The following is a 13603-nucleotide window of genomic DNA, read 5'->3' as shown; positions in this document are numbered from 1 at the left end:
CTATGGGAAGACCATCAAGGGTTTTTCTGACCCTCAAACATTTAACAATAGCAACAAAATTAAATTGTTTCCCACCTAAATTAGGTTGCTGAAAGCTAAGGAAGGAGCAGACTTTCGTTGTGTGATACGACTAGGAGCTCTTCTGGTGCTGAAAATGAATTCCTAAACGTAGAATATACTCAGAGGCACCCTGTTCTTAAATTCTAAGCATACGGCTTTTGCAATTGGCTCTGGTTGGCAAAACATACTTTAGTAAAAAAATAAATAAAGTGGATTTGACTGGACTGCCCTGCTTGCCCCAGATGTGGAAGACATTTATATCCCTGTTCTATAAAGCAAAGTGGGCCAGTCTTTCCAAAGGAAACGTGAAATAAAAATGGCAAAGGGCTTCGTATGTTAAAAAGAGTGCTGGTGAAAACTTAGTGCTAATATGAGCCAGTGGCAGTCTTCCGCTTTAAGCTTTACCTGTTCCTTTGACACCAGAGGGAGAAAATGTCTCAAGTGCTTTCTTATCTTCTTCCGTGCAGCAGGGAAAGGGAAGAGATGGGAGGAAGAGACTTCTCACTTAGCTTTGTATTTGCTTTTAATTAATTGTAGGCAGTGGAGATTCTGTGTTCTTATTTATTTATTTATTTGACCCAGAGGTTGACAAATGCGTCTCCAAACTACCACTGGCTTGTTGGGGAAAGCTGGCCACACAGTGTATGTGTGCCCCATTTGGAGCGATGTTTTATTTTAAAGACTTCCGCTAGAAATATGCCCAGTTCTACACAGAAATGAACAAGTGAGCTGCCAGTGCTGAATGCAGTTGGTCAAATGCAATAGGAAATGCCCCCAAGAGTATTGCATTGAAAACTGGTATATGCACACACCAGATGAATTAAGGCAGCCATTTGCCAAGTAATAAACATACAGAACTGCAGTGTACGTATGTTGCTTGATAAGGTGGTTCCTTATTGACCTGTGAAGGGTTTGGTTTCTGATGAAGGACTTGCAGAGAAATGGTGAGGTTTAGTCTTCTTATCACAGCTGGATGCTATAAATACATGAAATTGTCGTGTACAGAACCAGACTGTTTATCCATTTAGCTTGTCAATGTCTCCCCTGAGTGGCTTCTCCAACAGGCAGAGAAGGTCTTTCCCAGTCCTGCTGCCTAGGATCATCTTAGCTAGAGACACCAAGAATTGAACTTGGGCATTCCATTCATTTCAGTGTGACGTATTACAAGTGAATATGTTATAAGACTGAAGCATTTGATGTACATACATCATCTGCCATGGTATCCTCTCCCACTCCAGCCACCCCAAACATCATATTGTTGACGGGGATTTATGAGCCACTGTCAACTTAATTTATCAACTGAGTAAAGCCGAGTAAATCACTGGCTCCTGTGAATTCATTCATACGCATTCCATTTTTCCTTCTGGAAGAGTGGTCTGTGTTGTCTAGACAGGAAGATGAGTGTGATCGTCATTGAAGATCCTGATTTATGAGAAAAAGCGTACCACTCCCTTGAAGCAAGTTCTCTGGAAGGAGGAAACAGGCCATCCCTTCCTAGCTCCTTCACTATGATGCAGACCACTTCTGTTTTCACAAAGTGTGGTTTAAGCTGAACTTCCCATCTTAAATCCATCAGAACCTGTCCTCAAATCCAACTTCACATATGCTAGGGTGGCCATGCGTCCTTCTCTGCAGAGGTTAGCCACCTGTTTTGAAGGGCTGACAGTCTTCTATTTTAAGGTGACTTTTATTTGAGGGCTGTCTAGTCTCAAGTTTGGTTTAAAAGTAAGGAACCCTAAGAAAGGAGAGCAGGAGCCCTGAAGTTGCCCATTGACAGTTAACAGCAGACTGAACTATTACCCGTTACAGGTGGGTAGCTGTGTTGGTCTGCCAGTCAAAACAAAATAAAATAAAAAATTCTTTCCAGGAGCACCTTAGAGACCAACTAAGTTTGTTCTTGGTATGAGCTTTCGTGTGCATGCACACTTCTTCAGATACACTGAAACAGAAGTCACCAGACCCTTAAATTTAGTGAGGGAGTGGGGAGGGGTATTACTCAGAAGGGTGGTGGGAATGGGTGATCAGCTGATAGGTGTGGAAAACCTGTTGACAACAGCTGATCACCCAGGGTCTGGTGACTTCTGTTTCAGTGTATCTGAAGAAGTGTGCATGCACACGAAAGCTCATACCAAGAACAAACTTAGTTGGTCTCTAAGGTGCTACTGGAAAGAATTTTTTATTTTATTTTGTTTTGAACTATTACCCGTTGTCTCCTCACTAGGGTGAGCCATATTGTATTTCTCTTTAAATTGTTGTTGTTGTTGTTTAGTTGTCTTAGTCGTGTTCGACTCTCCGTGACCCCATGAACCAGAGCATGCCTTGGAAACTCTCACTTTCTTCTCAAAGCTTCTCCTTGTTTATGTCCATGGAGTTTTCTTGGCAAAATACTGGAGTGCTTTGCCAGTTCCTTCTCCAGGTGGCTCACATTTAGTCTTAACTCTCGCCTTTTACCTGTCCGTCGTGGATGGCCCTACACGGCATAGCTCATAGCTTCTTGGAGTTATTCAAGCCCCTTCGCCATGACAAGGCAGTGATCCACGAAGGGGTAAATTATTGTAACTGTTGCTGAATTTTGCATCTACACAAATCAATTAGTGTATGGAAATGTTATGTAAATTTGTGTTGCATTTTGTTCTGTTTTTCGGGGCGATGCAAACTCTCTTTATAGGCGATGCATAAGCATAGCTGTCAACTTTCCCCTTATCTTGCGAGGAATCCTTTTCGGAATAAGGGAATTTCCCTTTAAAAAAGGAAAAAGTTGACAGCTTTGTGCATAAGTGGCCTTACTGATATATGTTTCTTCATTGCAGGATATCACTTTATCTCAGTCACTATTCCAGTTCATCCACTGCTTGCTTGTGTTTTCTTTTTACCCTTTCACATATGTGATAGAGAAGTTTTTAGCTTGATTTTTATTCTCAGTGCAAAGCTACATCTGGTCAGATTTGCTTTTTTTAGTTCCTTTCTATGGGGGTAGAAGGACCTGTGGGTCTTTGGGAATCTGAGTTGCAATCTCAAAACAAACAAACAAACAAAAACAAACAGAAAGGTATGAACAATGTTTGTTGGCATGTGTTGTGAACTGTGCAGCTTCAACTGCATGCATAGCTATGCTATGTATACTGATCTGGGATTTTTACCTAGGCCATTTTATACAACATAGCCATTTCTGCACATATGGTGCTAGGTGTTTGTGCAAAATAAACATTCATATGTATGCATACATTTATCAACATCACTATAGTTCTGAAAGTGACCTCATTTTTGCACACCCTGATGAACAAATGAAGGAATGAAACTCATTTTTTAAAAAAAAATGGTGGGAAGATAAATTTAATCATGCATACACACACATATTTGCATAATCAATCTTTGCAATAAAATCAACAAGAAAAGCCTCTCCTTGTTTGCTGAATGATGTTATTTATTCATCTGCCAACGTGCCTAGCATTTCTTTGGGTTACAGACCAATCCAAGCCTAGCTGTGTTAATATTATAACTGTTATGCAAAAGATTTTTTTTGGGGGGGGGGAATACAGTAGTCCATTTCTACCAAAAGAAAGAAAGAAAATCCCAAAATAGAATATGGAAAGGTACACATCATGTCTGGCTTCTCTTTCCCTTTTTTGGTAAATGTGACTCAATTGAGTTGATTTTTCATCAGTCTAGTCTATATATAATATACTTTGGGCTGGGGGTGGGGAGGCTTATTGTGAATAGCTTACCTTAGGGTTCTTTTCAGGGTTACAATTTCTTTAAAAAATAATAATATCCCACCTTTCTTTCTAGATTTTTCCTTTTTCTCTGAAAATGGAAACAATGGGATGTTAAAAATACTTATCAAAATGCGAAAATAAAGTTATAAAAAATAAAGGTCAATGGCTTGACGTTCAGCAATGATCTTTGTTCCTAAAGGTGTATGTCTTTATTAACGCTGCCAAAGGGGTCAGGTGCAAAAACTTGACCTCTGTGCAAAAACTAAACAGTTTTGTGTGTGACTCAGAACACTTTCTTAGCAATGGTGACACCACACTGAGATGCTTGGGTGTGGGGAAAACAGAAGACCCTGGTGACTGGTCTTCAACTCTGGAAGACATTTTTCCTGGGGTCTGGTCTATTCTATTCATGCAGCAGAATAAGGTGGGGATAGGATGGTAGAGCCATAAGGTGGCAGAACAGACTAAACTGCCCCCCAGCCAAATAATTTCATTATTTATCTGATTTTTTGTTTTCTAAAAACTTTTAATCTCCCCTCTGGGTAACTTACAAAAATAATATGCAGTATACATTTGCAATATAACGACAACTCCCCCCCCCCCAAATGACAGCAATAGCCACAGATCAATAAGTGTTCTGATCTAGAACATGCTTCCATTCTAGATTGGGGACCCATGTTAGTTTCTTCCTGAAAATTATTCCCTTCCAGTGGTTATTTGCCCCAGAAGGCAGGCAGTATTTGGAGTTAACAGCACCTTTAGACGGTGGATAGCAGCTAAGGGTAGGGGCCGAAGTATTTTTAGCAGGGGGAAGGGGAAGAGGACCATGTTCCAGCAGAAGAGGCCAGTTGAAGCAAACCTGAGTGATCGATAGACACAGAAATGACATTTATGAACCAGAAGCAACAAAGAGTCTTTTGGCACCTTAAAAACAAAATTAATGTACATGACTTTAGTCTGCTGTTTTCAGTGGGTTTGCTTTGAGTAGCCAACTTAACTGGAAACAAGCTTAATAGGTGCATCGTGGGACAAGCTGCGGGAGCCTGGATCCCATCTCATCAGATGCACGAACTGTTGTTAACTCTAATGAGTAAAAAATGATGGGTGTTCTTCCCCTCCACCACCGTCTCTATAAACATGTGAATAATAGGGAGCAGTTTTTGGCCTTTCTGCTTCACATAGTGCCATATATTTAGTGCTGTATGGGTGAAAGCAGGATGGATCTGAAGACTGTGTGTCTCGTGGGTTCCTCTTCATTTACCACATTGTGGGAAGGTTGCCAGCGATGCATAGATGTTGCATGTGGTCTCATGGGGGGACGGATTAATTCTTACTATGCAAGGATACCTCCTGCTGACATTTGAAAGGGAGAACAAACAAAGAGGAACTCTTTTGACCATGGATGCTATTAGCTTAATGTTTCTGTTCTCTGATCTTCCTGTCCTGTTTGCTTTGTACGGCTTAATCAAGTATTTTTTATTTTTTATTGTATATAATGTGGACCAAGTAATTGAAAACAAATTTAGCATGTCTCAGACCATCAAGTTCCCTTTCAGTTGGATTGCTGGCTTTGCGGTAGACATGTCTGCTTTCAATTTTCAGTGATGTGAGAAACATAGAATGATTGGCTTGATTTGTAATTGTGAATGTTAATAATGAAAGAGATATTCCCTGGTCTCAAGCCTACATAGAAATTCTGTCTCCGTTATGCTTCATATAACAAACCCCAATTCAAAACTCCGCTGCTATTCTTTACTGAACATTTTCATTCTCTGCTACGTGGTTGGGTTGTTGTTTTTTCTCTCGAAGTGCCCAATTTATTTCATGAAAACATGTGTTGTACATAGAGCACACAAATATTTGTGCAGAGAAAGATTACCATGAAAATGTCAAAACCTGCTTGCTTAAATAAACTCATATTTTAGCTGGCAATTATATATATATATATATATATATATATATATATATATATATATATATATATACCTGTTTGTCACTACCTGTGTCAAAACCTGTCCACAGAAGAAGATGGCAGAAATCTGGTTTATAACACAAACTTGCATTTTACACAGTGTTCTCCTTTCATTTGTGAGTTTTTGGTTTTCACCTTGAAAGCAGAGAAGCACAGAAATGCTTTCAGGTTTCATGTAATTCAACAATATGCAAATATTTGAGAAGCGAGTACTATATGTTGAATTACATGAAACCTGAAAGCATTTCTCTGCTTTGGCAGTTGTGTGCAAGCAACCCCAAATAACAAGTTTTTAAAGCTTTTTGGCAACTGTAGGCTCCCAAGCCAAGAGAGCAAGAGAATTGTTCATCTAACTGACTTGAGCTAATCTTTATGGATGGCTGTTAACAGTAACATAGGCGCCCGAGAGCTCCTCTGCACTTAGCTAGACAAACTAGGGGTTTGTGTAATAACATATGTGTTGCTAAGACCAGGGACCTCCCAAGGGTGGTTTGTTTGTTTGTTTGTTTATATATGTGTGTTTCCTTCTAGTATACAGGTTAAAAAGCAGACAAAGTTTTAAGGAGTAGTCAAAAGGAAACATGGTGCTTTTGGGTGACAACCATGATGATGATAATATTATATAATAAAAGCAGGGTTTGCGGGGACCACTCTTGAGTTCCTTGGAAGAAGGGCAAGATGGATGGATGGATCCACAAAGAGGGGATGGGACTGTGGAATTTCACATGTTTGAGATATAGAGGAGGGTGAAAGGTTGTTTTCTGCTGCTGCAGAGAAGCGGACACGGAGCAATGGATTCAAACTACAAGAAAGAAGATTCCACCTAAACATTAGGAAGAACTTCCTGACAGTGAGAGCTGTTCGGCAGTGGAATTTGCGACCAAGGAGTGTGGTGGAGTCTCTTTCTTTGGAGGTCTTTAAGTGGAGGCTTGACAGTCATCTGTCAGGAATGCTTTGATGGTGTTTCCTGCTTGGCAGGGGGTTGGACTGGATGGTCCTTGTGGTCTCTTCCAACTCTATGATTCTAAGGTCCCAGGTTTCCAGGTACACTTGGGGAAATCAAGAAGAGCTGCTGCTTGTCCCTATAGCACAGCCTTTCCCAATCTACCGCCCTCCAGATATACAACTCTCAACAACTCTAGCCAGAAGGGTCAGGGATGATGGAAGCTGTAATGGTCCAAACCACCTGGAGGACACTAGTTTGTTAGTGAAGGCTAGTTAGCTACTTCTAAGGTTTATGGACAAGTGTATTTCAGCATAAGGCAACTTCATATGTTCATAGCTCTAGTTTCACTCTTCTAATTATGAACCTAATATGCTGTTTGCTAACTGGAAGCCTTCAGTTTTTATTTCAATGTGTTGCCTACAGTGGCAAAGGGTTTTATTGCTTGTGGGTCTTGCAAACTGTCTCAACTAAAGAGATGACATCAGAAATATGAGACTCTTGCTGGGCATCTGCCCTCTCCTAGGTGGGGTTGCCCAAGCCATTGCTAATCTGCCCACACAACATTGCCCAAAGTCAGAGAGCTTGGGGCAAACCACTCCTTCCCAGCATGTGGTCATGTATGATAGTTGCTGGAGAACATCACTCACAAATGTCGTGGCATAGTTTTCCTCTTCTGCTGCATCTGAGTCTTGTGCAAAAGAAGGTTGTGAGCATGTCCAGTCTTTTCTCAATATGTGGGATGGGGAGGGAGAGAAAGTAGTGAGCTGCTTTTGCATTTCATTTTGCTGCCTCTATGGAATCACAAAGAGGCAAAGGAGCCTTCTTTGTAGAAAAAAAATATATATTCTGTTATTTTCTTCTTCTCTGTCTCTGGAGATTGTGTGTGTGTGTGTGTGTGTGTGTGTGTGTGTGCGTGTACAGTATACACACACTTCCTTGGATTTAGTATAATCATGACTGCAGATTATTTCTTCTACTGCTAGATTATTTCCAGCTATTCAGAAGCAGGAAATGCTTTGTCAACTGGCAATCTAAACCGCCAAAGACTTTGGCTAAACTTTTGACTTGATGCCTCACCTATTGAAATTAATCCTTTGGGTTTAGCTTTGAAGTTTATCCTTGGTTAGAATATCCATGCACCCAAAAGAGCCAAGAGACAGAGTTCCCAAATATTCAGTTCTCAAAACTAAGATACAGATTGCGGATGTTCTTCTGCAGGCACTCTCTTTGCAAAGTGACTGAAGTCTGGGATTTGTTGGGAGTCACAGGAGAGTTTTGTCATGCAGACGTATGAGGCTGGTATAACAGAGCACTCGTCAAGCCTTCTCTAGTGAGGGGTACCACAAATATCTAGTCCTGTTGTGTACTGTATAAAAACAAAAAGCAACTTTCCTGAAGATGTACAGGCTCCCTGCCCTATTCCTTCCACTTTTTATTTTTTTGTAGGATTGTCACTCAGTAGAGAAAACGTTTGCCAAGTAGTGGTACGAGTTATAGTCAATTAACCAATTAAATTGGAGTAAATTTGCATATGAGAAAAATAGTTCTAAAGTAAAATAAAGAACATGCTTTATTTTACACATATGTGCTGAAGCAAGCATCGTCTGGGAAGAGGCATTCGTTCTCCCATCTCTTGCACGCCTCTTTTATTATGGTGCTTGCTACTGACACTTTTCATAAGTGAAAAAAAAAATCCTTCCAGTAGCACCTTAGAGACCAACTAAGTTTGTTCTTGGTATGAGCTAGTCAGTCAAAAATGGTTTTAATGATTAAACTACGTATCTCATTGACTATGTCTTTGGAATGGACCAGAAGTAGCCTAGATCCACTCATACCTATTCACTTATGCAAATGTCATTTGCTTTGATTAGGAAGAGCTAAGCTGAGCTGCTTATTTTAAAGTTTTTATTGTTTTCATTATATTTATATATTTCCCTTCTTCTCAAAGAAACCTAGGGAGGCAAACAATAAGCAATAAAACAATAAAAACATCCTGAAAAACGATTCCAATGCAGATCCAGACTGTATGATGAAAGGTTCAAGCAACTCCCCCCTGTGCCATCTCTTAATTATGTAATTTGAGGATTCGTAAGTGCTTTTACAAAAGTCACTTTATGTTTGTTTTGCACAAGAGCAAGAGGTAACAGTCCTGTGAAGAAGGTTAGGATAAGAATGAGCGACTTGCCAAAAGCTACCCAAGGAACGTCATACTTGAGGAAAGATTAGAACAATAAACCACTCCCAATGCCTGCACTGTCAACCACCCATGAGAAGTGCCAGAGGTTTCTAGAAAACAGCTGGGGATTTCACAAGGGAGCCTTTGGCTGGTTAAATGATGGCCTTTTAAATGTGTTAGGTGTTTGTGTTTGTGTTTGTGTTGTTATGTTATGTTATGTATTTTGTGTTTTACATTGTAGTCCACCCTGTGATCTTTGGGTGAGGAGCAGAGTAATAATAATAATAATAATAATAATAATAATAATAATAATAATAATAGATGCAACATTCTGAACCTGAATTTATTCTAGCCTTGCAAAGTTAGACCACAAAAGTTAATAACTTCTAAATATTTTTCACTAGCCAGAATTATTCTCTCAGTCATTGGTAGCACATCAATAAACTGAAGGAAAGACACACACACACACACACACACACGTTTTTATGAAAGCTTCATGTCTAGTCATCTAGAGGTGATCCTCACTTGCTCCAGGTGATCAAACAAGTTACTACTGTACTTATATATTATGTTTTTATTTGTCTACTCCATTTGTCATTGAAATGATGATGTAATGATTTGGTCTTTTGCCAGCTTCATGGATACATGGACAACAAGCCCCTAGGTCTTCAGATCTTCATTGGGACAGCAGATGAGCGGATTCTTAAACCACATGCTTTCTACCAAGTCCATCGCATTACAGGGAAAACCGTCACCACCACCAGCTATGAGAAAATAATTGGCAACACCAAAGTGCTGGAGATTCCCCTGGAGCCAAAAAACAACATGAAAGCAACGTAAGAGTGCTATTATGAAAAGTGTCTTGTTACAAGATATTAATGGAACAAAACTGGAGACGTAATGTTAATGCAGAAGGTACCTGCATTTAACTTGAACAAAAAATACTCAAGTGCGAAAGACTTACAGTGACCCAGGCTTGATTCACAGTATATGTGATCTGTATGAAAAAGTTGCCCGGTTCCATCCCTTGCATCTCTAGTTAAAAGGATCAGGTAGCAGATGATGAGGAAGACTTCTTTCTGGCCTGAGACTCTGGAGGTCTCCTGTCATTTAGAGTAGACACAAGTGGCAAGGTAGATGAACCATTGATCTCACCTGGTTATGAGGCAGCTTCCTTCTGAGCCTTTCCCAAAAGAGATAGACTTCTGCGCAGAATCATTGTGGGTGATGATACTGGGCCCTGGGAGCAATTTAATACCTGTTGGAGGCAGAAATGCTACTGAATACCAGTTGCCAGAAACCACAGGAGGGGACGAGTGCTCTTGTGCTTGAATCCTGCTTTTGGGTTTCCCACAGGCATCTGGTTGGCCACTGTGAGAAAAGGATGCTAAGCTAGATGCGCCAGTGGCCTGATCCAGCAGGCTCTTATTTCATTGCTATGTTCATGTCTCAGTGCGCATTAGAATTGCAGTCCTACTCTAACGACTACACCACACTGATTCTTTAATTTTAAATGTCTGTTTTAGAACATGGCCCCATTGGAGTGATGTTTTGGGAATCAAAAAGCCCTGTTCTCCCAGGCCTTTTAAATAAGTAGGTCAGGGCAGTCTGTTTTTAATCATGTTTTTTTTAAAGTGCAGTGAGATTGTTGTTGTTGTTGTTGGTGGTGGTGGTGGTGGTGTTGTACTTAGGCAGTTCCTGATTTTATGTTTTATTTTCTGATGAAAAGTGACCTTTAAATCCATCGTTGTAATCAGTGAGGTAAAAACAAAATGCTGCGTGAACCTCATCTTTCCCTCCTTGCAAATGTGTTCAGGAATCATTGGGTTGTTAATTCTGTGGTTGGGTATTAACTGAGGTTTCGGCTTGTTCTGCAGCATTGACTGTGCAGGGATCCTCAAGCTGAGAAATGCAGACATTGAACTGAGGAAAGGGGAGACGGACATTGGTCGGAAGAACACCCGTGTGCGACTGGTCTTCCGTGTACACATCCCGGAATCCAGTGGCAGGATTGTTTCCTTGCAAGTGGCATCCAACCCCATTGAATGCTGTAAGTTGCATTTTCTCTCTAACTTCACTACTTTCTGATCAGCGGTGATATTTTCCATGCTGCAACCTCTCTGTATCCTGTGCGTCAATCCTTAATTAGCTGAAGAAAGCATGTCTCAAAACCTGTGCATAATTACCTGGGGGTAAATCCCATTGAAATCAGGAGGACTCGCGGTCAAATTACACATTATGTTAGCTATTCAGATGTGCTGTTAAGTGCAAGGGTTTTCTTTATATATGTATATAAATGCTAGTGATTCTGGGATCTTAGCATGGTGGTGAAACTGAGGCAGTATTGCACTAGCACATGAATTGACACTAACAGAATGGGATTTGTAGTTTGGCCCTTACTTTTCAGTAGACATGGAATAAAAAATCATAGAGTTGGAAGGGAACCTGAGGGTCATCTACTCCCAACACCTTGTAATGCAGGAATCTCAAGCACCCATGACAGATGGCCATCTAACATCTGCTTAAAAACCTCCAATGAAGGTGAGTCCACCACCTTCTGAGGGAGTCTGTTCCACTGTTGCTCTTACTGTCACAAGTTCTTCCTCATGTTTAGTCGGAATCTCGTTTTTGTAACTTGAATCCATTGGTTTGGGTCCTACCCTCTGGAGCAGGAGAAAACAAGCTTGCCCTCTTTTCCAGGCTAAACGTACCCAGCTCCCTCAGCTGTTCTTCATAAGGCTTTGTTTCCAGACCCTTAATCATCTTGGTTGCTCTTCTGCACACGTTCCAACTTCTCAACAGCTTTCTTAAATTGTGGCACCCAGAACTGGACACCGTACTCCAAATGTGGTGTGACCAATGCAGAATTGAGTGGTCCTATTGCTTCCCTTGGACGCGAGTGATGCTGTGGTCTAAACCACAGAGCCTAGGGCTTGCCGATCAGAAGGTTGGCGGTTCGAATCCCCGCAACGGGGTGAGCTCCCGTTGTTCGGTCCCAGCTGCTGCCCACCTAGCAGTTCGAAAGCATGTCAAAGTGCAAGTAGATAAATAGGTACCGCTCTGGCGGGAAGGTAAACAATGTTTCCATGCACTGCTCTGGTTTGCCAGAAGTGGCTTAGTCATGCTGGCCACATGATCTGGAAGCTGTCTGCGGACAAACGCTGGCTCCCTTGGCCTATAGAGTGAAATGAGCGCACAACCCCAGAGTCGTCCTCAACTGGACCTAATGGTCAGGGGTCCCTTTAGCTTTACCTTTATTACTTCCCTTAACCTGGACACTATACTTCTGTTGATGCAATCCAGAATAGCATTAGCTTTTTTTACTGCTGCATCACACTGTTGATTCACATTAACCTTGTGGGTGCACTAAGATCACTAGATTATTTTCACATGTCCTGCTGTTTAGAATTAGGCGGTGCAGCTTTAATACAAATTGATAACAGAAAGATGCTGCTAATCCGTTGACTCATTAGAGTACAATTGAAATTATGGAGGTACTTCCAGAACAGATAGAAATCTGAGATTTGGTACACAAGTTGTCAAAGATCTCCTGATTATTTGAAGAGTCTGAAAATGAGACATTTGTTATGACTCTCACCCTGAACACATCATATTCAGACTGTTTTCGGGCAGTACTCCAAGAGACAGCAGGACAAGCAGCACAGGAGATTGAGGAGAGGGGTGTGGGAGTTTCCCTTTTGCACTCTTTGATAAGCCCCACATTGGAGAAGAGGGGATTTCCACTGGATGTCTCAGTGACTGCCAAATGTGGGCTATACTCTTGTCAGCGGATCTCCCATGGAGAAAATGTTCTTGGCCCTCTAGCATATGTTCATCCCACCAGAGATCTCATTTCCAGCTATCATCCTTTCAGTGTAGGAGGTTTGCATCAGGAACGAAGGGTGCTCGGTGTCTTCACAGGATGGGACCTGTGGAAGGGCCTCCATTCTGGCACATCCAGAGATTCTTAGTCATTTTTGGAGGGCTTGCGCTTCTGAGTCTCTTTGCTCATCCGGTGATGCTTTATTGTTAGCAACCTGAGCTTTCTCGGTGGTTTGGGGATTTCACAGAGTCATAACGAACCATTTTCACTTCTTTTATTGTGTGACTCACAGTAGTGTACAAAGCCATGTTGTAGCAATAAACTGCCTGAGAAAGTTTACTTAAAAGACCCACTCTGTGGCTTTTGATTGTAATGTAATCCTTCCCCTAAGGGAGAAGTGGGGAACCTGCAGCCTCTCAATGTAGCTAGGCTGTAACTCTTATCGTTTTCCACCCCTGGCCTTCTTGGCTAGGGCTAATTTCATGGCCACAGGCTCCCCCATCCCTGCCCTGTGACACATCTGCACTGGAGATGCTCCCTGTTTCAACATGTTGTTTAGGCTGCAATCTGAACCTCTGAAAAAAACGCGTCCTTTTGAGGATCCCATGGGACATGGCAGGGTGAAATGTCTTCGTCCTGCACATCCCTTCGATGATTGCTGGGGTGCCTTCCTGGAAGGCGTTCTGGCTGTCTCTGCCAGGAAGAGATGCTGCAGGGCCAAACGTCTTTTCCCTGCCACATCCCTTTCACAATGGTAAGGTGGCTGGCGGTGGGTGGAGAGATGGCAGGCCAAGTCGACCTGGCTGGGGATGGAGGGGTGTCGCACGTGTGACGCCATGCATGCACGACACACACACACACCCTTGCGCACCTCTGGCAGATGCTCTACCACTGATATATACCCTTTCTC

The 13603-nt window shown here is 41.7% G+C and overlaps 1 protein-coding gene across 6 annotated transcripts in view; it reads left to right on the top strand.

Annotated features, from left to right (window-relative positions):
- NFATC2 (nuclear factor of activated T cells 2) overlaps positions 1-13603 on the top strand; it is a 134968-nt gene that overhangs the window by 37088 nt on the left and 84277 nt on the right. For all 6 annotated transcript variants that reach the window (XM_033153551.1, XM_033153554.1, XM_033153552.1 and 3 more), the window contains exons 4-5: positions 9504-9706; positions 10748-10920. In XM_033153551.1, coding sequence (XP_033009442.1) covers positions 9504-9706; positions 10748-10920 — 376 coding nt within the window. The remainder of the gene's footprint in view (positions 1-9503; positions 9707-10747; positions 10921-13603) is intronic.

This window comes from Lacerta agilis, chromosome 6, assembly GCF_009819535.1.
Source record: "Lacerta agilis isolate rLacAgi1 chromosome 6, rLacAgi1.pri, whole genome shotgun sequence".
Classification (NCBI taxonomy): domain Eukaryota; kingdom Metazoa; phylum Chordata; class Lepidosauria; order Squamata; family Lacertidae; genus Lacerta; species Lacerta agilis.
The sequence above is the reverse complement of the archived record's forward strand: the minus strand, read 5'-3'. Positions and strand labels throughout refer to the sequence as shown.